This window comes from Crocodylus siamensis, chromosome 7 (assembly GCF_052110815.1).
Source record: "Crocodylus siamensis isolate JL-2025a chromosome 7, ASM5211081v1, whole genome shotgun sequence".
Lineage (NCBI taxonomy): Eukaryota > Metazoa > Chordata > Crocodylia > Crocodylidae > Crocodylus > Crocodylus siamensis.
Window position 1 is genome coordinate 93,337,261 of NC_143401.1, and position 20,551 is coordinate 93,357,811.

Sequence of the window (20,551 nt, forward strand, 5' to 3'; positions counted from 1 at the left end):
AAAGACCATACATTGTACGTTCAGTTGCTTGCTTACAGTATTCTGTATCCTTGCTTACAGTATTGTAAGGGCAGGTTACATCAGTGTTAAGTGCATCATGTGTCCAGTCATTAGGGGATCTTCACTGAGCTTTTAAGCTTGTCAAGAGCAGAGATACCAGCTAGAACAGACAAACCAGCTAAGATTTTTAACTAACGGCTTATGGAGTTCTAGTTAGGGAGAGTCAGGTGATCTAGGGCAGTTGTCTAGGCACCTGAAATAGGCACCTATGCTTTCTATACAGATGCTCCAAAATGGGACTGGAGCAAGGAAATGCACCACATGGAAGGGAATCCTTCAGTCCCCCCTCTTTGGGGTTTAGACATCTCTGTTCATTTGGGATCCAGAGCCCAGAACCCCTCTCTGGCAAATACAGCCCTCTCCTGAAAGCAAACCTTTGTCTTTTAAGATGACAAGGCAGCGGCCCTGGTAGTAGCATGCATCTCTGTATCAGTGGTTCTCAGCCTCTGGAGAGTCAGAGCACCCACCGTAACTGTTATGCTGGCTTACCTTGCCGTGGTGGGTCTCAACCAGGGTGCTGCTGCCATGGCCAGGTAGAAGTGCCCCGTGTACTTTGCTTTAGATTTATCAAATAACCCTAATGCTGGCAGAAGTATGGACACATGGTCTGGATGTGCACAGAGAGGAGCACCCGCTCTTGCTGCAGCCTTTCCCCATCCAACCTCCTGCAAACAGAGGCACACGGGACAGCTTCATCCGCCTCCGTTTCCAGGAGACACGGTGCCCGGTCAGGCCAGGAAGAGCTGCAGCAAAAGCAGCCGCGCTGCTTGTCTGCTCTAGGATGATCAGCTAACCCTCATGGAGGCAGGAGCATGCAATCAATGCTGCGGCCTTTCCTGGGCTGGCCATGTACCGGGTACGTGGGGCACTTTTCCACGGTGGTGGGGTGCCCAAACCTCAACACCCCTGGAAGGGTCTCACGGTATCCCCGTTGAGAATCAAATCACTGCTCTGTCTAACAGCCCAGAGCACAAGGGAGAGCATGACTGTAGGCCAGTGGTCTGAGCATTTGCCCGGGTGCAGGGACTCTTCCTCCTAAACAAGAGGTGCTGGCAGCATTGTCTTTCTCCCCTTCAAGGCCCCTCATTGCCCCCAGTGCTTACCCACTGAGCTATATGAGCACTGTGCCCCCAAGCACTGACTTGCCAGTGCCTGAGCCCGTGTACTCCGATTTCCATCGGCATCCTTTACCCAGCATTGGAGCAGGCTCCAAGCGAACAGTCAGCTTCCCATTGTCTGGAGCGATTGTCGAAAGGGTTATGCTTCGTGAGCAGAGCAGGCTTACGCCTTGTTCTACAAGAGCAAGGATTAAACAAGCGTTTCCCCTTTGTGCTCTACGAATCTCACTCTGCCTGCCTTCAAATAAGCGCCGGCAGGATTTGCAAGGGCTTACTCCTGCTGTCCTGACACCCCGGCAGCAGGAGGAGCTGGGAGATTTGGGGCAGAGAAATAGCTGGATGGCAAGCAAAGAGAAAGTCTCCAGAGACACGAGGATGGGTGAACTTGCCAGGCCTTTTTTTTATTTTTTATTTTTTTCAGATTCCTTCTTGCAGTGCATTATCCAGGGCATTATCCAGTTCAGTTTTAAAAGTCAGGAGTCTCATGCTCTAAACTAAATGCAAAATGGTCCATTTTCCATGGTGACCCTCCCCAAAAATAATGTGTTAACCCCTTTCATGATTTCTCTCTGGAATCACCAGCAGGGATGCTGCTTTTCTGTCGCTCCTCCCCTCTCATTCCCATGTGCAGTTTTATTAAGGTGATCAACTTAGTTACAAAATCTGTTTTGAGAAGCTTGATGTGCGCTTTTTAAGGAAAGTAACCCCGATTTTGGTCCCTGTAACAGGAATCCTTTGTGATGAAGAAGAGCAGAAATAAAGTCATTTTGGTATGTCCAACGCCAAACTCCTCTCCCCGCCATGTTGAGATTGGCTTTAAAAAAAATCATGCAATGTGTTAAAATAACTACTTGAATATTATAAACAATATTGTTATTTCTTTAGAAATACTGCTCTCTGCATTGGTGGATGGGCTTGGACTTTGAAGTCCCTTCCCACCCTATAATTCTATGAAAATACCATCTTGCCTTCTTCTCTTGGTGTCATAGCCTTTAGGGTTTAGTTTTTCCATGTTGTTCTTTGCAAGAGCAAGGGTCGGACATGTGCCTCTCTTTAAATTGAAGCTTTACTTTCACCTGATTATATGAATGGAGGAATTGGCACTGTAAGAAAAGCTCCAAATAATAGACTGAGAAATGAAGTGCCCTGGGGTTAATCTTCTTGCTCTGCCCCTGACTTTCTCTGTGACCTTGGGCAATTTCCTTTGCCTGTCTTTGTCCTAGTCCCTGTGCAGCGAGGATGCTGCCACCACCTATCTCTGAGGGTGTTGCAAGAAGGACTGGATTGCAGGTTGTGAGATGCAGTAGCGCTTGGACCTATAAAAGGACCAAAAATAGATAAAAATCTCAAGTTTGGGGGTTTTTTTGTGCTACAGTTTCAGGGTATGTTTAAACTGGGGTATTTTAGTTGGCTGGTTTGGAATGAACCCTCCCCCACAATGTTGCATCCCAGATGTGCCGCAGTAGGTCCTTTGGGCTTTATAATACATGTGGTTTGGACTTCTGCTTTGAATGACAGCCTGGGAGCTACAGGAATCAGGCAAACCACGTTCTGCTCCCTGCTTTCCCACCTGGTCATTGCGTGGCCTTGAGTAAGTCTGTCCAGGCAATGTGGTTCATCTGATGAAGCACCCCAGTGCATCCTGGGACACCCAAGTGGAAGTGAATGAGAGCATGGGAGCTTCACCCTCAGATGCAAAATTAATGCCGTTAGGGTAAACTCTCGTCTCAAAACCTCATCACTTGGTTGCAGAGAAGAGAGAGGACTGCCTGCAGTTCATTTGAATACTAACACAGTCCCTGCAGGCAAAGCAGTAAATTGGCCTACTAGAATAAAACACTTCCACTGGAAGTTCACTCCTAAGTAGCTCAGCGATCATTTACATAGCTAAAGTTTGGAAGACCAGCCCTTGATATGGGTGGGTGTGTGACAGAGACATTTATTTGGCTGGATATCAATTGATCATCTACCGGAGCAAGAAAGGGAAGGGGGGAAAAAAGCAAAACAGCAGTGATGCGGTGGCAGAAAATTCTGGCCTGTCGGTATTTAACGAGCATTTCTGTCTATTTTGCTTTTTCCTCTGGTGCATTGATTTGCATATTGATTTTTAAAAAAAAATTAAATGTAATTTTGCTGCTCTCTCATCACACGGAGGATTAGGTCGTTAGTGGGTGTTGATCGTTATGTTATGCTGCTTTGCAGCAGCTAGAAATCTGGCCTGGAGTTTTTAATGACCGGGTTTTGCTCCTCTGTTCTTCCATGCGGTGCGTTGGTAGGAAGCGCAGGAGAGTCAGTGCTCTGGAAGAGGCCAGGATACGGCAAAAGAAGTCCAGTCTCATGGGGGACGGGACTGAGGCTGCCCCGTCCACTCAAGTCTGCTGATGTGATATCGAGCCAGAAGTTGACCCATCAGGCTGCTGTGGAGTCAGCCCTGGCACCTGCCCTTGGACCCATTAAAAGCCAAAAGCTCAAGAGTAACAGCTGGGGATGAACCTGGAGCAGCCTTACTGATGAACTCCCCACTTCGGGGTGCATCAGCGCTCAGGTGGGCAGGACATGGGTGGGACGTGCTCGGTCCCATCCTCCCTGAAACCTGCTGCTGTCACAAGCCCAAATAACCCATCTGTGCTGTTGTATGGCTGCAGACGGCTGCCAGTGCTCCCGGAGACCCCCTTAGTGCCCTACATAGTACCGTCATGGAGAAGACGGTAGGAAATTTCTTTCTGACCATCAGCTTTTGCCCTGCAAAATGCCTATTGTTAGTGTTTCTAATGGTATGCTGCCTGGTGAAACTGCTAGTAGTATTCTCGTTTGTTGAATGAAGAAATACTAGTGTCGATATACAATTCAACAGTGGAGCCATGGGGATAAAATCAGGTTAGTGAGATTTCATGGCAGAGGCAACCGGATTCGCGAAGAGCGCTCTACGGGGCTCAGCGTGGGCAGGCTTTACTGTAATGCATCCTTGTAAATACTTCCCTAAGTAGGATATTTTTTATGCCCTTTTCTCCTTCAAGGCAACGAGGCAGTGGGATAGCAGGAGAGGGAGAAGGTCCCAGGGTAGATGAGGAGAAAAGAAATGGTTGCAAGGAGGAGAGAGTAAAGTCCAAGTGAGGACAGGGAGTTGGGAAGTTGCAATAAGGGCCGTTGTGCTCTTGGAGACAGCCGGCACTCTGCTTTAAAAGATGAAAATGCTCCCTCCTTCCCCATAAGGAGTTCCCAGAGGTGAGGATGCTACGGATCACATGGGAAGCCAGGGACGGAGGAGAGCCGGGGTCTCCAAGCAAGTGCCCCTCGTGAAGCCATGCGAGGTCTGGCTGCAGGAGGTCCTCTCAGGAGAGGGAGATTGAATGAGGCTGCTTCTTGGGGAGTCCTGGGGAAGTCCCACCCCCCCCGGCGGTGCTTGATCCTTATGTGAAATTAATATACCTCCCCTGCCTGCCCCAAATGGACTGGCTGCCTCCTCCTCTGCATCACGAGTCTACATTCATATGTTGCGGACAGCCGAGTGCTTTCCCCCAGGCTCCCTGCTATCCAACCTCCAATGAAATCCATGGATGCTGATCTACTAACTTCCACGGGCCTTGGAGGTATAGATAAGTAGGGCTGCAAGGGCCGTCTAGTCCAGCCCCCTGCTCAAGGCAGAAGCATTCCTGTCTAAACCATCCCAGACAAGCTCTTAGACAGCCTTTTCTGGCACTCCGTTCCAGCCCTTAGCTGCCATCATGGTCAAGAAAAAATGTCAAAAAGTTCAGAAAAAAGACCGTTTTAGGCTGGACATAAGGAAAAATTTCTTTACCGTCCAAGATAGACTCCCCCCAACCCCAGAAGTGGTGCAAATACCTACTCTGGATACGTTTAAGAAACGCTCGGATGCTGACCTTGCTGATCTGACCCCAGCTGACTTCCTGCCCCTGGGGCGGAGGGCTGGGCTCGATGATCTCGTGAGGTCCCTTGCAGCCCTAACCTCTATGAAATCTATGAAAATCCTTCCTAATTAGGAATCGGGTATCCAGATCTGAAGTGTAAACCCAAGGAATACCCTTCAGCAGGGTGTCCCACTGGCTTTTGGGGGCCATTTTCTGAATGGAGTTTAACTCTCTTTCTACATTAGTAAGCTGGAGCTCCGATAACATCCTTCCAGTAACGTCCCCCTTCCCTGTTCTTGAACCACCAGCACACCACTGAGAAAAATGCACCTCCCTTCAGCTTCATCCATACAGCCCTTGAGCCAGCCAGAAAGAATTGATCTGGCTCAGCAAACTTCTTCCTTGGCTCTTAAACGCAGATTCTGCGCAACAGCAATAGTTCATGCTTCCCCTTGACCTCACCCGTTTACCTTCGTGGGTTTCACGCGTGGGACATCTCTTCTGTCCTGACCTTTCGCAAGGTTTCTTGCACCTTCTTTAATACTAAGGAGAGGATCCTGAACTAGATAGAGTCTTTCACACTCTTCTGGGCACTGGCCTGATGAAAGATGGCAACGGCTATGTTCTTCTCTCTAGGCACAACCTGGCCTTGTTGTTATTATATATTAAAAGCAGCAGCTGTTGTTGGAGGTAAGGATGCTAGAAACGAGAAGCATAATGTCCTAATTACCTATGGCAGGGAAAACATCTGTGTGGGAAAAGTAATGAAATTAATTCCAGAGCTTAGCAACTGAATACATTAATTGACATTAATTAATGCTAAATTGCAAGGCGCTTCCTATGGAATCATATAAAAGTCCCCAGGAATTGAATGCCAAAAGAAATCAGCGTGTTAATGTTCACACAGTGAAGCCCCAGGAAAGAGAAGAGGATTGGCCTTTTTCATGAAGCTTAGTGTTTCCTTTATTTTCAGTTTCCAAAGAAGAAAAGAGTTTTGCTGCAGTAAAAAAACCCGAGACCGCATCTCAGGATTTAGCCTGACTATCACGGGCATTTAGCGTAAGTAATGACTCCAAGGTTTGGCCCGTTATGGACCGCTAGGAGCATTTGGCAGTGGGAAGCATTTAGTTTTCCCTTGTCAAATCTGACAGCTGTACCTACGGCCAAGCCAGCCCTGGGTGTGCATTGTTTGGAATCAGAGAGCATGCACGCTCGCTGCTGTGCCGCACTGCACGGTCATGGCAAGGCAGAGGGATTGCAACCGATCACCGAGGCCACCCTCCTGCACTAAGGCAGGTTGAATACCCATAGATCAGGGGTGCTCAACACCTAGCCTGTGAGTCAGATCTGGCTCCTGGCACCATGTCATCTGGTGCATGACCTGACCCTAGTGCACGGGGCAAGGCAGAGGCAGCACAAGGTCCTTGGAGCCCAGTCCCAACGTGTGGGGAGAGGTAATGCAGGACCCCTGGAGCCCCATCCTCACATGTGGGACTGGTGGGCACCGCTGACATAGACCATCCCAGATGGATATTTGTCTAACCCAGTCTCTCTTCTCTCTCTAGTATAACTTCTCTATGCAACTTCTTCAAGAGTTACACTGCCTGGATAGTGTCTGTATACCAGGGTGTCAAATATATAGCCCACAGGTTAGATGCAGCCCCTGAAGCCATAGGATCCAGCCCCTGGGATGCTGGACTGACTCCATGTGCCACCCACCAACCCAGTGCTGCATACGACGTGTGGGCTGCATGCACCCACATGTCGCATGCACCCCAGACAGAGCCATCTGCAGTGCTGGGTCCAGCCCACACTGGTGCCAGCCCTGCACACTGTGTGCCCAGAAAAGCTCTGTGACCAGCATGTGATGCACACGGTATGCTGGGCTGGACTGGCTGGACATGCTACAGAGCCAGCACAGGGTGCACAGGCTGGCCCTGATGCTGTAGATGGCACAGGGGGTTGGTTCACTTTGCATCCTGGACCCACTGCACCATGTGTAGCACCAGGTCCAGCTCATGCACCACTGGCAGCATGTACTCCATGCCAGCCTCGGGGTCCAGTGCACGCTTGACCTGTCCATGTGGGTGCTGCACAGGGGATTGGGTCCAGTCAGACTCACAGACCGTCCCAGTGATGCTCTGAGCCAGAAGAGTTTCACACTTCTGCTCTATACCCTTGGATAGGGAGAACAAGTTCACTCAAGGGGCAGAAGGACTCCTGAGACTTGTAACCCTTTACCTCCAAGAGAGTTGGCGAGCAAAGCCGAGGAGTAAAGAATGAGTGGCCTGGAAATTGAGGGTCTGATCCCAAAAACACTCTTGTCGTGGGCATTGTTCTTATTCCTGAAAGAAAGCACAGTCTGTGGTGGCACGGGTATATTGAAGCTAATGGCTCAGTTTGGGCTTGGGGAGGAATTTTCCCCCACCCCCAGTATATATTACCTTTTTTCTGTCTCTTCTTTCTCTGTAACCCTCGGATTTATGTCCCGTGATCAGCGATTGTAAGGGAGGAAGGCCCCAGACGTGGTGCAGATTCTCTTCCACGCGTCTTCCCTTGTAATTTTTTTCACTTTACCAGGACTATGCGGAAATGACCCTGAGGTTTCTCAAATTCATTAGGATGAGACGATTAATGTGTATGCATGTCTCCGATTGCCCCCTGGTGGCTGACTGAAAGAAAATCATCTTACTGAGAGCTAAACCGTTCTCTGATCAAGATGAATGGATTATTTTAATTAACGGTCTGTAATAAGGTTCAGAACCACAAAGCATTATACACTCTACCGATGATAATACCTTGCATTTTACATGTTCAAAGTGCCTTGCAAAGGCAGGGCCAAATTCATTCCTCCTTTAACTTCACCCAGACCCACAGACTTGCTATTCTGCATGTCTGCCTTTTAAGCAGAAGTCAACCTCCTTGGGGGGGAAAAAGGGAAAAGACATTTTAAATGATGGATTTTAATTAGATAAAGATTAAATGGGCACCGATGAAATCCCAGCTATTTCAATTTCAACGAAAAATGTTCTGTTTCTCTGATCAGAGGGATGTAATTATACCAGGCAAGGGGCCGTGCTACTCCAAAGAGGAAGACCATTAGACATAGCGCCAAGATGAAATACCAGTTAGAGGTTCTGTCATGCCAACTTTAATGCTAAAATGCTAAAATTTTCCTTGCTGGAAATGAGCTTTGCCCTCGAACGAGCCACAGCTGCTTAATTGAGCTAAATATGAAGCAGAGAGCCCGATTCTCCATTCTGGTTAAAGTACCCTCCTACAGTGCCATAATGTGTGGGGGTGGTAGGCAGGTCAGGGCATGTCATAATCACCCCAAACCAAGAGTTACGGGGTCCTGTGCTTTGCCACTCAATAGCAAGGCTGTTATAGTCACTTCAGGAGCTGCAAAGCCCCCAAAATTTTAGGGTCTTAATACAGGACCACCTTTATACTCCCTCCGTTACTGTGACAGGCCCTGCTTCTGGATGGGCTCAAGGATAGATTTAAGTTCAAGCCAATGAATAGATTGGTTGAACCCAGAGAGTATAGTCACGTGTGTAAGGTTAAGAGTGAGGCTAAGTATTTACCGGTGCAGAGGCAGCGGTATTACACACTGCTGAGCAGAAACACTACCTCCAGGGCCATCGTAAAGCAGAGTATCGGCTCATGCAATCGAACCGCTTCTGCTGGTTGGACATAGAGCAGAACGGCCACGATACTTTTGCTTTTATCTTAAGGTGCCTGTGAAAGCTGAGCAGTCCTGCCATTGCTGGGGATGTAGAAGCCAAAGGGCAAAGTACGGGGCAGTGGTTTTGGGGCCTTCCAGCCTTTCCATCTCTCTTGTCTGCACAGGCTAAAATGGCCAAAGCTGCCTGGGATCGACCTGGGGTCTACACTCCCCTAGCGGTCCTGGAGTACTAGAACGGCATTTTGAGGCCTGCAATTCGAGAAACTATACTCTGGGTCTGTCTGCCTCACTCTGGGTACCAAGAAGGGCAGAGTAAAGGGTATGATAGGGCTAGCCTTGCATACAAACACAGCCACGCTGTGTGCTTCTCACCCATGGCTGAAAATATGACGGCATCTTCCCCTAAACCACATATTTCATTCCTTAATTTATATTCATTTGCATTATTAATTATAAGTTTTTGGGGAGGCGAGGACTGTGCTGTGGTTTGTACAGAGCCTAGCGCACTGGGGTCTCATTCCGGGATCTGGGCTTTTGGGCACGTTCACAATACAAAAGGATGATCTCTGGCCTCCAGAGCTTTGGTCAGGCATGTTTTAATATCATTTGAAACAAAAATCAAATTAAAGGTCAGAGCAGGTTGAGGAGAAGGAAGGTGGGAATATGGCATCGGATGCAGTGGGGATAAAGAGAGTTTGTGCCGATCACCTTCCTTGTACTGACTTCTATCCTTGTGCTTGCAGATGCTCAATACATCACCTGTCGGGTGCAGAATTGCACAGAAGCCACCCGGAGCAAGCTGTTCCCAGGCTACATTGACCCCAACTCCCTGATTGTCCAGGATGACTATGTGTTTGTTCAGGTGCGGATCATCCACGTCTCTTATTGAGCCAAAACGATTCTCTCCCCCTCTCATTTTATGAGTATAGAAGTTACAACACACATGCAATCAGCCTGACAATCTTGAGTCCCTGTAAGTAGTGCTGGGAAGAGCATCAGCCCATCAGGATGCTGATTGGTTCCTTCTAACTCTGCCTCAAGTATCCTATCAACATGGGGTCATGGAGGTCCTGCCTGAAGCATCTAGGATATGCACTGGAGTCATCCGCACTGGCAATCAGGCAGCCTCATCACGCTTTCCAGGAGGTGCTCCTATGACATCAGGCTGCAAGCTGGCATGTCCCTCACTCACTATCACAAGTGCAGGAGACCAATCAAGGCTTTTATTGAGAGAGGAGGAGAGAGGGAGATGGAAGGAAGGGCTGGGGGATTAATCAGCCATTATTGTCATGCCTCCACTAGGGAGATTGTGAGAAAGATGGAAATGAGCTGCATTTGCCCAAGCTCTGTTCCAGGTGAGAGCCTGAGAATGCATCCAAACTGCTGTGGTTTGCTTTACCCTGTTGCTGCTGTCCGTTCAGTAACAGAGTTGGGGGGGAAAGTGCAGAGGAAGAAGTGCAGAGGAGCTAGGAACAATCTACATTTCCAAGATTTAATATTTCTGGCTTGCTTAAGTGGAGGCGTTGTCTTTTTAGGATCTGCCCGTGTCCTGCTCAGGTTAACTGTGCTAATTAACTCAGGCTGACTAATGCAATCATAGGTCACGTCCAGGCAAGAGTGGATGTTTGGTTCCCCAGGGACAGCTAGTGGCAATGCACCTTGTGCCGCCTCTAGTTGTCCCTGGGGAACACCTATGCCACATGCCCTCTGGCACGTGGCAGGTTACCCCAATTGGGGTAGGGGAGGCTGGGCCAAAAAAAAACCCCTACGCTGCTCCTTGCATCATGGAGAACAGCTGAATGCATGATACGTGGCACCACAGACATGCCTGGACGTGGCCATAAATGCATTCTGGCCGTGCCATAAATGTCTGGCCATGCTCGCCTGGACGTGGCCATAAATACTATTTACTTTCATACACTGACTTTTGTTGCAGGATGTAAGCATGTGTAGTTTGGCCCAAGTATAAAAGCACATCGGTGAGGTATCTAGACTAGCATTTACAATCTTGTTAGCTTTTGTGAAAGCAGAGCCATAAACAATAGCCTAGACCAGTGCGCCACAGGACCCTAGGGCACTGTGAGATCCTAAAAGGATGCTGTGGAATGCCATGCAATATTAACACTGTTAGGTGTGCAAATTCCTGCTCTTGGCCTCCAGCACTCTGGTTGGGCATGTTTTAAAATCATGTGGAATAAAATAAAACAAATGAACAAGAGACTTCAAGTACAAATCCAAAGTGTCAAAAACTTTCTGACTTGTTTTGGTCTTTCTGAGTCCTTCGCAACAGGAATTGCTCCATTTTTTCTTTCAGTAGTCATGAAACAAATGAAAGCTAAAAACTGGCCTTTTCCAACGGTTGCCTTAAGGTTCAAAACCACTGGTCTACTGTTTCACTAATTTCAAATTGAATAGTGGTAGTAGCAATATGGCTGACTCAATACTTAAAGATCTTCTGTTAATGCGGTAGCTTCAGTATTGTTGTAGAAGCACCGAGAGGCTGGAGGTGACTTCTCTTAGATGTTCTGATTACACCTGTGATATATATGGTCACAAAAACCGTGTTAATCATACAGCTTTTTTCAAGATTCCTTTCTGAGTAATTACTTTTTAACTTCTTAGCTAACTCTTCTGTTTCACTATGTTTCATTTCCTTTCTTAGGCCATTGGGCCGTGTTTTATAGGCAGTTAAATATAGGCTTCATTCCATCCCAGAGGTAGCTGCATTTCAATTAAGAAGGGAAATATTCCCTCTAAGTTTGCCCTTAGCCTCCAGGAGCATTGCGAGGCTTAATTTGTTAATGACTGTGATGTGCTTTGAGATCGGAACGGCAAAATAGAAAGGGCTTAGATGTAGCGTGTCTTACTTAGCCATTGAAATGGTATCCTCTAAAATCTAAGTGGTTGAACTCTCCCGATGCCTGAAAGAGGAACAGAATTAATTGCCCATTAGAACTAATCTTCATTTACAGAAATGAAGAATTTCAAATATATTTGCTTGTGGGGGTTTTTTTGTCTTCTGTTTGAGCTGGCAATCAGTTAATTATGGATGGAAGTTATATGAGATGATTTATTTTTTCCTAATCTATTATGAATTTAACCTCTGTGTACAATTCATTTTGAATAACTAACAATAGAGCATTTTAAAACACCCATGATGGCAAAACATCTTGGTTGAAACTGTACTTAAAGCAATTAAGGCAAATTTCTGCATAAGGGATCTCTTAGAGTTGCCTTTCTTGACACTGATATTAACACCTTTCATCTAAGGATTTCAAAGAGCTTCACAAACATCGATTAAACTTCACAACATTATGGTGAGCCAGATAACGTTATCAGACCCTTTTTACAGGTGAGAAAAAAAATGAAACATGCCACATTCAATTCCAGGTTTTTCAATGCAATTCCATATATATTTAGGCATCTAAATAAACGGCCAGGTTTTCAGTTCCCGTTGGCTCGGATCGTCTGAAAATCTTTAAGGATAACGGCTTAGGCAATGCCACATAGCAAATCTGCAACGGGGCTGGAGACGCAATCCAGGAATGCCAATCCACTGATCTCCAAAAAACGAGGGCCCCAATGTACTGTGGTAGTCAGCAATATGTCTGTAAGATTGGAGGATGAAATTTTGGCCTCATGGAAATCAGTAGAGTTTTGCCTTCCTCCGGCCATCACCAGAATTTTGCCCTTTTTCTTTGCTTACAAACATTAGGCCCAACACTTACTCTGACAATCTCAGCCGCTGACAGCTTGATGGATGGGTGGGTTTTTTTCCCCACCTATTACCATGCTGCAGTTTTAAACTACCACCAACATGGTTGCATTTGCCTTTCCATCTTGCCTGACACTTTCTCTCTGCTTTAAAGGAAAACAATCCTGATCATAAAATTCTCTTTTCTATTGCAGTTAACATCAGGAGGACGGCCACATTATTATGTGTCCTATAGGCGAAACGCGTTTGCACAGATGAAGCTGCCAAAATATTCTTTGCCCAAGGTATATCATTATTGCTGATTTATTCACATACACACGCACATGCATATCACAATCCATTCAGAGGGTACCGCTGCCTAACAGTAACGACAGAATGAGCTTTAATTAACGAAAATATGGCTTTTTTTTAAAGAACATTGCAAGAAGAAAAGAACCTATGGTGATGTCAGCTTTTCAGCTCGTCAAGGACATCAGCATGAAATGTAAATTGATGCTCAGGTCCATGTAAATTACCATTTCATTTTAATCAGTTAACAGGATTTTGGGTGCTTTTTGTCTTAAAACCCTACCCCCCTCCCCTTTGCGTGGGTCACTTTTTGTGTTTTGCCTCATTAGTGGATTTTAATGGGAGCCAAGCAAAGCAATGCTGTGTGTGTCTGCTCCATCTCTTCCCTAATTAAGAACAATGGAGAATTAGCATTGGAGCTTGAAAGAATATCATTGCCTCATGGAGCTGAGCTTATAAGAGGCCTATCTAAAATGTGTCAGTCAGAGGGAAAAAAAGAAGAAATGAATGTTTTGCCGCCAGGCTTCAAGCAGCTCCTTAAACAAAAGAGAAAATAGCCGGGCTATTTTCGTTCTTGGTGGAATGTCCTCTTTCCAATTAGGATTCAAGACCACTAGGTAGGTATCCATAATATGACCTCAAAAGTTAAAAAAGGAGGTCTGGTGCTTAGGGAACTATCAGGCCCAGTATTGTGTTAAAGATGCAAAGGGGGAGTGAAAATCTGGGTGCAACTCTTTCATAGTGACTTTTCATAGTGCATGTGGCTTTTTCCCATGCAGCCCTACTCAGGATGCCATTTCCTTGATCGCTGAGGTGTGTGGGGAGGGTTTTCAAAAGGAATTATGTCACTTCAGGAAGACAGAAGTGCAGCTTCCGGGTCTCACTCATGACGCTTTATAGAAAGCGGCATGAGTTAGACCGATCCTCTCAGCCCAACAGATATTATCAGATTGAGCTCCAATTTGGAGCCGATCCAGGGAGACAGGCTGTGTCTCTGCAGCCTCTTCCCCTAGCTCTACTCTCCCTCCCTCCAGTTCCCATGCTGACTCAGGATGGGAGGGGAAAAAGGTAGGGGAGGAAGGTCCATTCTGGGGTTTGCTGAGCTGTGACGGGGGTGGGGCAGGTTGGAGCCCCCCACCTCAAGGGGGCTCGAATCCACCCACTGCACCCTCCACTCCCTCCCCCTCTCCCATTGTGAAAACAGTGCCGAGAGCAGTGGTGGGCTGTTTCAGCTGATCCCTGCAAGCACAGACAGAAGTTGATGAAGGCGCTCCACTCTGGAGTGCCTTCAGCTGAACTCTCATGCAATAAGGGTTCAGATTTTCACAGGAGCGGGCCCCTTTTAAAGTGCTCTGCAGCCATGCACTTGTGTTTGATCACTGCTCTAGAGTGATTTCAGGGGCCAGATCTGGCTTGTCATTTCGGTCTGTGTCTTCTGGGGTTACTGCCACAATCCCATTCCCCCGGTGTAGGGGAACCACAGTTAGTTATCAGCATTAGTTTATGCAACCACAACTTACAGGGTGTATCACCCTTTGGTAAAACTCTGTCACTCCATGCACAGCTCAAATCTGTGCAGCACCTAAAATCACTGGTCGCTTTTGAACATCCTAGCCAAAGGGCTCCTTGTACAAAAAGAAAAGACTGCCATTCACAAGCAAGAAGGATGCACCCTGTCAATTCAAGACAGACTTAAAACAGCTGCTTGCTTCAAATAGACTTTCAACAGTAAATTAAATCTTTTGTGGGGCAATTCTTATGAGACCTGTGTAATGTTATTATGAGACCTGTTCAACAGGGTGCTGAAATCACCTCTGGGAAGGAATGGAGACCCTAAGGATGAGACTATTTGTAACCCCTCTGGGTTGAGACTGTTTTGAGTGAGGCATGTTCCCACCCTATCCTTTTATTATCCATCCATCCATCTCCTCTGAGGTCTCTGGGGACCCGGGGTACGTTAAACTCTGATTAATTTTAGTCTGTTCTTCAGAAAATAGACAGTGGAATAACAAATGCATGCTATTTGATCCAGGAAAGAGTGTGATATGTGCAATCTCATAACACCTTCAAAGGAGGAAAAGCTGCATTTGGTGTGGAAGCGGCTACGGTAAAAACGCATCTGTTTGGGATGCTGCTATCAAAGCAGGAGAGTTGCCTTTATTAAAAATGTACAAAGGGCTGCACTATCGGATGGAATTGAAGCAAACAGTGTTCTTCATGCCTAGATTATTTTTCATCCCCTCCAGCTAAGGGATGGGACTTAAGTAGGATAAATGAGGCTAGTGGCTCCAAGTGCATTTCACTGAGACGGCAGAACAGGACACCGAGCTTTTCCTCTCTGCATGGCCCTTCCTCTGGTTTTGCACCGCTGAATGGTATTGGTGCCCAATAGCTGATGGCTTTTGTGCCATGAGTCGGTTGGTGGGTCATACATCAGCTCACAGAATAGGTCTGGAAGGGGTGTCATCCAGTCTAACCACAAGCACAGATGCAGGGATTCCTAAATGTCCCAATACAGATGCCTACCCAAGCTTCATTTGGAAATATCCAGTGAAGGACGTTCTACAATTGACTGAGGAAGCCTCTTCTATTGCTTTGCTACATGTACAGTCAGGCAAGTTCCACCTCTCTCATCCCCAAATGTAATTTAAACCCGGGCTGCTGCAGTTTAATCCCAGTGGTCCCTCCCCTTCTGGTGCCATTGCCTGCATGTATTGACACTGCCTAGCAATCTGAACATTACCTAATGCAGTTCAGAGCCCACGGCCAATGAGTCTAAAGGTTGTCTTAGCTCTGGAGACGGTGTCTTTAGATCTTTGTTGAGGCACATAGTGTTATGAACCCTGCTGCAGTGATCATGAACTTCTTCCACATGTCATGGCAATATGGTTCCCATTGCTGGTTCCTATCATGGGAACAAACTAAGTCATTGAAGGGCATGTATATACTTGACAATATTCCCGTGGAAACACTTGAATACATCCTGTTTTTAGATAAACCTTCAGCTTCCAACTGCACCTGAATTGGCCTGCCCATCTGTAGACAAAGAGGCAGACGAAACAGGCTTTCCTAAAGCCAACTCATTATTACCAACCCAAGAGTAATAGCTCTGTGGAGCTAGTGGAAAGGCTCTGTGCATGTCATCTGTTTTAAACTAGTGCCTTCTTACAACCCCAGAAACGACATCCCTATAGAGGAAGCAGTAGCCACCAAAATCCTAAGTAGAGAAACTTAAAAACAGCTGACAGTCCCCACAATTGACAGGATAAATCAGGCATTACATTTCTGCTATTAAACTTGCCGGGAAGAAAAAGTTCCCTGACCAAGTGAGAAAAGGGCATTTGCTGCGTGTTAGCAATTCAGAGAGCGTTGCCCTTTAGCCCTTCAGAGACACCCAATCAAATTCGTGTGCATAATATTGTTTTTTTCTTGTCTTTGGAAAGACACGAAGGGCAGGTGGTAGAACTGCATGTTAATGTATAATCCACAGTGCAGAGCTGCAGAGCAGGAAACTCCCCATGGCCCTTAGTCAGATCCATAGACATCCCCTAAAGGGGGTAATTACAGATCAGTACTAGCACCGTTAGGAGTACAAACACCTACACATGATTCACAAGATAAACCCAGAGATTTCAAATAGGAATCCATAGTGTCAAACACATCCTGACCTATGCTGTTTCTTTCTGAGGACTTTGAAACAGGGAAATTTCTCTATTATTTTTTCCACTGTATAAAAAAAAAAGAGTGAAACTTAAGAAGTGGCTTTTTCTGAGAGGCGCTTTGATTCTCACAAGGGATGCCTAGAGTCTGAAAAAGGTTGAGAACCACTGTCATAGATACTGCCATTGGGAAGAAACGTTTCTCTTTTCTTCGTTCCTCAGTGTGAGGGGTACTTGTTTCTTTTTAGGGAGGCTCATCTTTATTGATGGTGCTTCCCTATCCAGTCCCCTTCATGGAGTAGTGAGGGGTTTCACTGTAGTATTTATCCAGTTGAAATATGCAGCAATTATTCTGTTGTCAGGATGAATCAGGGGCGTATAATTTGGTGCTGGTGTTCCTTGCAGCAGGTCTGCTTCTGTTGATACATCAGCCCAGTGATATATTGGGCAGAGAACAGAAAACGGCATCAAATGAATGTAAACTACCTACACAAGGAAAAGCAGCCCAGGATGATTGGGTTCTCAGAAAGCTATGAGCTCTGATCAGGCATCCTCAGGAGGCGTTGTGCCCCTTTGCTTTGCAAGTTTATCGTGTGTGGTTAGCCTGCAGGCTTTTCTCCAGCTAGGTTAGGCAATGGGGTTTACTCCAAGTTTGCTTTTGTAAGCCAAAGGTGGGAAGATACCAGTAAAAAGGAGAGAGAGCCAAGGCTGGTACCCGCAGACTTGGTGGAACAGGGGAGAAGGGATTGGATTAAATAGAAATCCCAATGGCAGCGCTGCAGCTCAAAGAGATACTTAACACAGGACTTTTCCAAAATAAAGCCTTCAGGAGTGGATAGGACATACTTGGAGTGTATTTACCCTGGGTGATTTACAGCTTTGTAGACTGCAGTTCATAGGCCAAAGTGAACTTTCTTCTCACTTCTCTATCTCTGTCCCTAACAAGGTCTGACACAACCCTCTGTAGGGTCTGGAGACGGATTCAGTCTTTCTCCCCGTTTGAGTCTTAAATTCCTTCCCTGGAACTTGTGCTAATTCTGGTGTAGGCACATATCCATGAGGATCGGACTGGGACCCCCCGAAAACCTTTCACACCACCACTGGATGGCAAGTCTAAGGAACAACAGCCTAGGGACTTCTGTTTCACAGATCTTCCAAAGCCTAATGCCCCATTGAGCCAGCAGTTTCTGTAGCCAATGGCACAATAAAGAAGCAATGGGTCTAGCATTGAATCCTGTCATTTTTGGCTCTCCAGCCTAAATGGCCAGGTACCCGTTTTACAGCTGGTTCATTTGGGAGCAGCCTTCAGTGCAAGTGGGGAATAAATTCATGGCACTGGAGGTGCAGCGAGTTGACTTTAGGCACTTCAGTGGCCTAGATGTAGGCAGTGGTAAAGGGAATCCACTCCCCATTCTAGTTGGCTTCATCTACAACATTCAGACTCAACTAGTCATCAACGACTTTTGTGTGTAGCACAGCTAGCACAAGGATTCATCTGTCTGTCCGTCTGTTTAACATGCTGTTTCGTATTTATGGTCATAAGCTGAAATCCAACATTTTCTACTGTCTGATACAATGCACAACTGATGCATGGAATTTATTGCCATGTTTCATGCACTTGCACTGCTTGCATATGTAGTACAGGTCCATGTCAGAGGTCAAGCTAAATGAGTCCAGAGAAAAGCTGTTGTGGTTGTTACATCCTACTTAGGTTCACTCTACAGTCTGTGAGGCTTAGATTGCCACTTGCATATCCTTTCTTACTAAGACTTGCATCAGTCATCATGGATCTTAGAACATGATCATGTAAAAAATCAGAAAGACGAGTAGTCAATGAATTAATTGTCATATTCCTTTCACTAGTGCTCATGAAATTGGTTTTACTTCCCCTGGATTTGGTCAAAGACTAGTAAAAATAAACCCCATTTGGTGAATATATTACTGATTAAAAATAGTAACTTTGATGAATTAACAGTGTTGGAGTGCTGTTGTAGCTGGGACATCGCCCACAACATTCCTTGTCTCTCATATCTTTTATTGGCCCAGCTGCATGGTTGGGGTTGATGTAGACAAGCTGAATGTAAAGCATGCTTCCTCAGATCCCTGATCAAGTCCCATGAATGTCATAACCTTCATGAAATAGTTCATATGCAAAATACCATTGGCTTTACTTTCAATCCGAATGATATAATAGGGGCTAGATTCCATTGCATCTTTTAGGAGACCCAGAGCGATGCTATTCCACCTAATCACGTCCCTGAAACACAGTTAATACAGAAGGTGGCTGGATTCACCTTCTTCTTGCTTTTGTTTTGTAACCCAGTCTTAATGGTCACGTGACAATGTGTTACCAAAGCAGGTGCATGCATGGGCTTAGACCAGGGGGTGGGCAAAGTCCAGATAGAGCCTGCAGCAGACTCCATTTCCAGAAGCCCCTGCCCATGTCACTGCAGCCAGTTATCATGGAGACCATTGGCGATGCATAGGGGGTGCACATGGTGCACATGCGCCCCCTGAGCTCGGCTGTGCACTCCCTGGAAGGCACCAAGCTACTCTGATACATCTCTGGCTTTAAGATACCTGTTGCACCTTCGTGATCCCAATTACCATTTCTGCTCCTGGAGTCTCCTTGGGAACTGGCTGCAGCAACACGAGCAGGGACTGCTGGAAAGTGGAGTTCAGCTGCTGGCTGGATCCACCATTTTGCCCCTTCCCCCCGCTCTACAGGGACTCGAGCAGAGTGGAGTAGAATCATACTTAGGTACTTAGGTGCCTAGATGCTGGCCCATTATATCCATGATATTGGGTCCGTAGGTGTGTCTGTGTGTGGTCCTGGACATGCAGACTTGCTTGCTTGCTTAGTGTCCTTCATGCCATATAGTATGTGGAGCCTACAAGGAAGTGCCCCCACTCTTCTCTACCAGCTGTTATTCTATCACTGGCCAGCATATTCTGAATTTCTTCATTTCTTCCCTCTCATTTGTTCTCTTTGCACCCTGCTGTTTTCCTTCCACCAGTTGCTTTCCAAAAATGTTGGTCTGTGGAGGCAGACATGCCTAAGAACAACTGAATTCCAGCAAGCCCAGGGACAAAAGCCCCATTTCATGTCAACTCAGAATTGGCATCATCCTGTTTCTCTGAATTACCAGACTCTCATCAGATGCATTTCACTGTGATGGAAGCAAGCATGTGCAAGTAACCGGCTATCTGCTCTGAGAAAAAAATCTAGGAGTGGAAAAACTGGGTTAGAGGAAAAGTGAATGTTCTTAATCATTACTGCAACATTCAGTGTGAATCAGTGTGTGTGTACGTCTGTGTGATACACAATACACACGGGGCGGGTCTACACATGCACTTTAATGTGCATTAGCCTGTTTGAATGCACATTAAAGTGGCACAGCAAAAACATGCGCTTTCGCTAATATGCAGTAAAATAGGGTAATGTGCCTTTTTCTAGTGCCTCACAGTGGAGGTACTAAATTGAATGCACATTAGCAAAAGCACAGTAATGAATGTGTAGACAGATCCACACGTGTGTGTGCATGTATTTGTGTGAACTGTTTTTATACCATTTGTTTTCAGCTCACCCTTCTGGGCACCAGCTGGATGCTTGAAAACCCACCAGGAAGCAAATTTTTGTAGCATTAACAGAATTACCCAAAGCAGGAGGCAGTGCCAGTTTCTAGAGAACATCTTTTCTGATAAAGTTCCAGCTTTGCATATATAACCATCTGGCTGAGTTTCAAACAAGCAACCAAACTTTAGGATACCTACCCAAATGAAAAAAGAGCATTCAGATCTTTTGGGGATCACCTGGTGTTATGAAAATCTGGATTCCCCTTTCTCCCTCTTCCTCATTGAGATAAAAGCCCCCCAAAGCTATTATAATCTATTTGTGGCAGAGGCTCTCTTTGTTATATGTTTGCACAGCATTCAGCTCAATGGTATCCTGGTCCATGCCGGGGGCTCTTAGGTGCTACTGTAATTGCAAACAATAAATAACAATAATAGCAACACAAGCTGCCGAATTTCACCCCATAATTCTGTCATCTATCCATTTCACAGCAACTCTTAGCTCCCATGTAAGGCACAAAAAGCAGAGGTATAAGATGCTGTCTTATATTAGATCTGTAATGTATAGTGAAGGTATAAGA

At 46.2% G+C, this 20,551-nt stretch overlaps 1 protein-coding gene and 1 long non-coding RNA gene across 4 annotated transcripts in view; one reads left to right on the top strand and one right to left on the bottom strand.

Moving 5' to 3' along the window:
• Positions 1-20,551, top strand: part of SORCS1 (sortilin related VPS10 domain containing receptor 1) — a 427,318-nt gene that overhangs the window by 314,048 nt on the left and 92,719 nt on the right. For all 3 annotated transcript variants that reach the window (XM_090056794.1, XM_090056795.1, XM_090056793.1), the window contains exons 7-8: positions 9,479-9,597; positions 12,645-12,734. In XM_090056794.1, coding sequence (XP_089912920.1) covers positions 9,479-9,597; positions 12,645-12,734 — 209 coding nt within the window. The remainder of the gene's footprint in view (positions 1-9,478; positions 9,598-12,644; positions 12,735-20,551) is intronic.
• Positions 1,677-7,598, bottom strand: LOC149860142 (uncharacterized). The gene is made up of 4 exons (XR_016443437.1): positions 7,492-7,598; positions 7,289-7,392; positions 5,518-5,795; positions 1,677-1,992 (listed from the first exon to the last, which is right to left on the bottom strand). It is a non-coding gene; the product is annotated as an uncharacterized LOC149860142 (long non-coding RNA).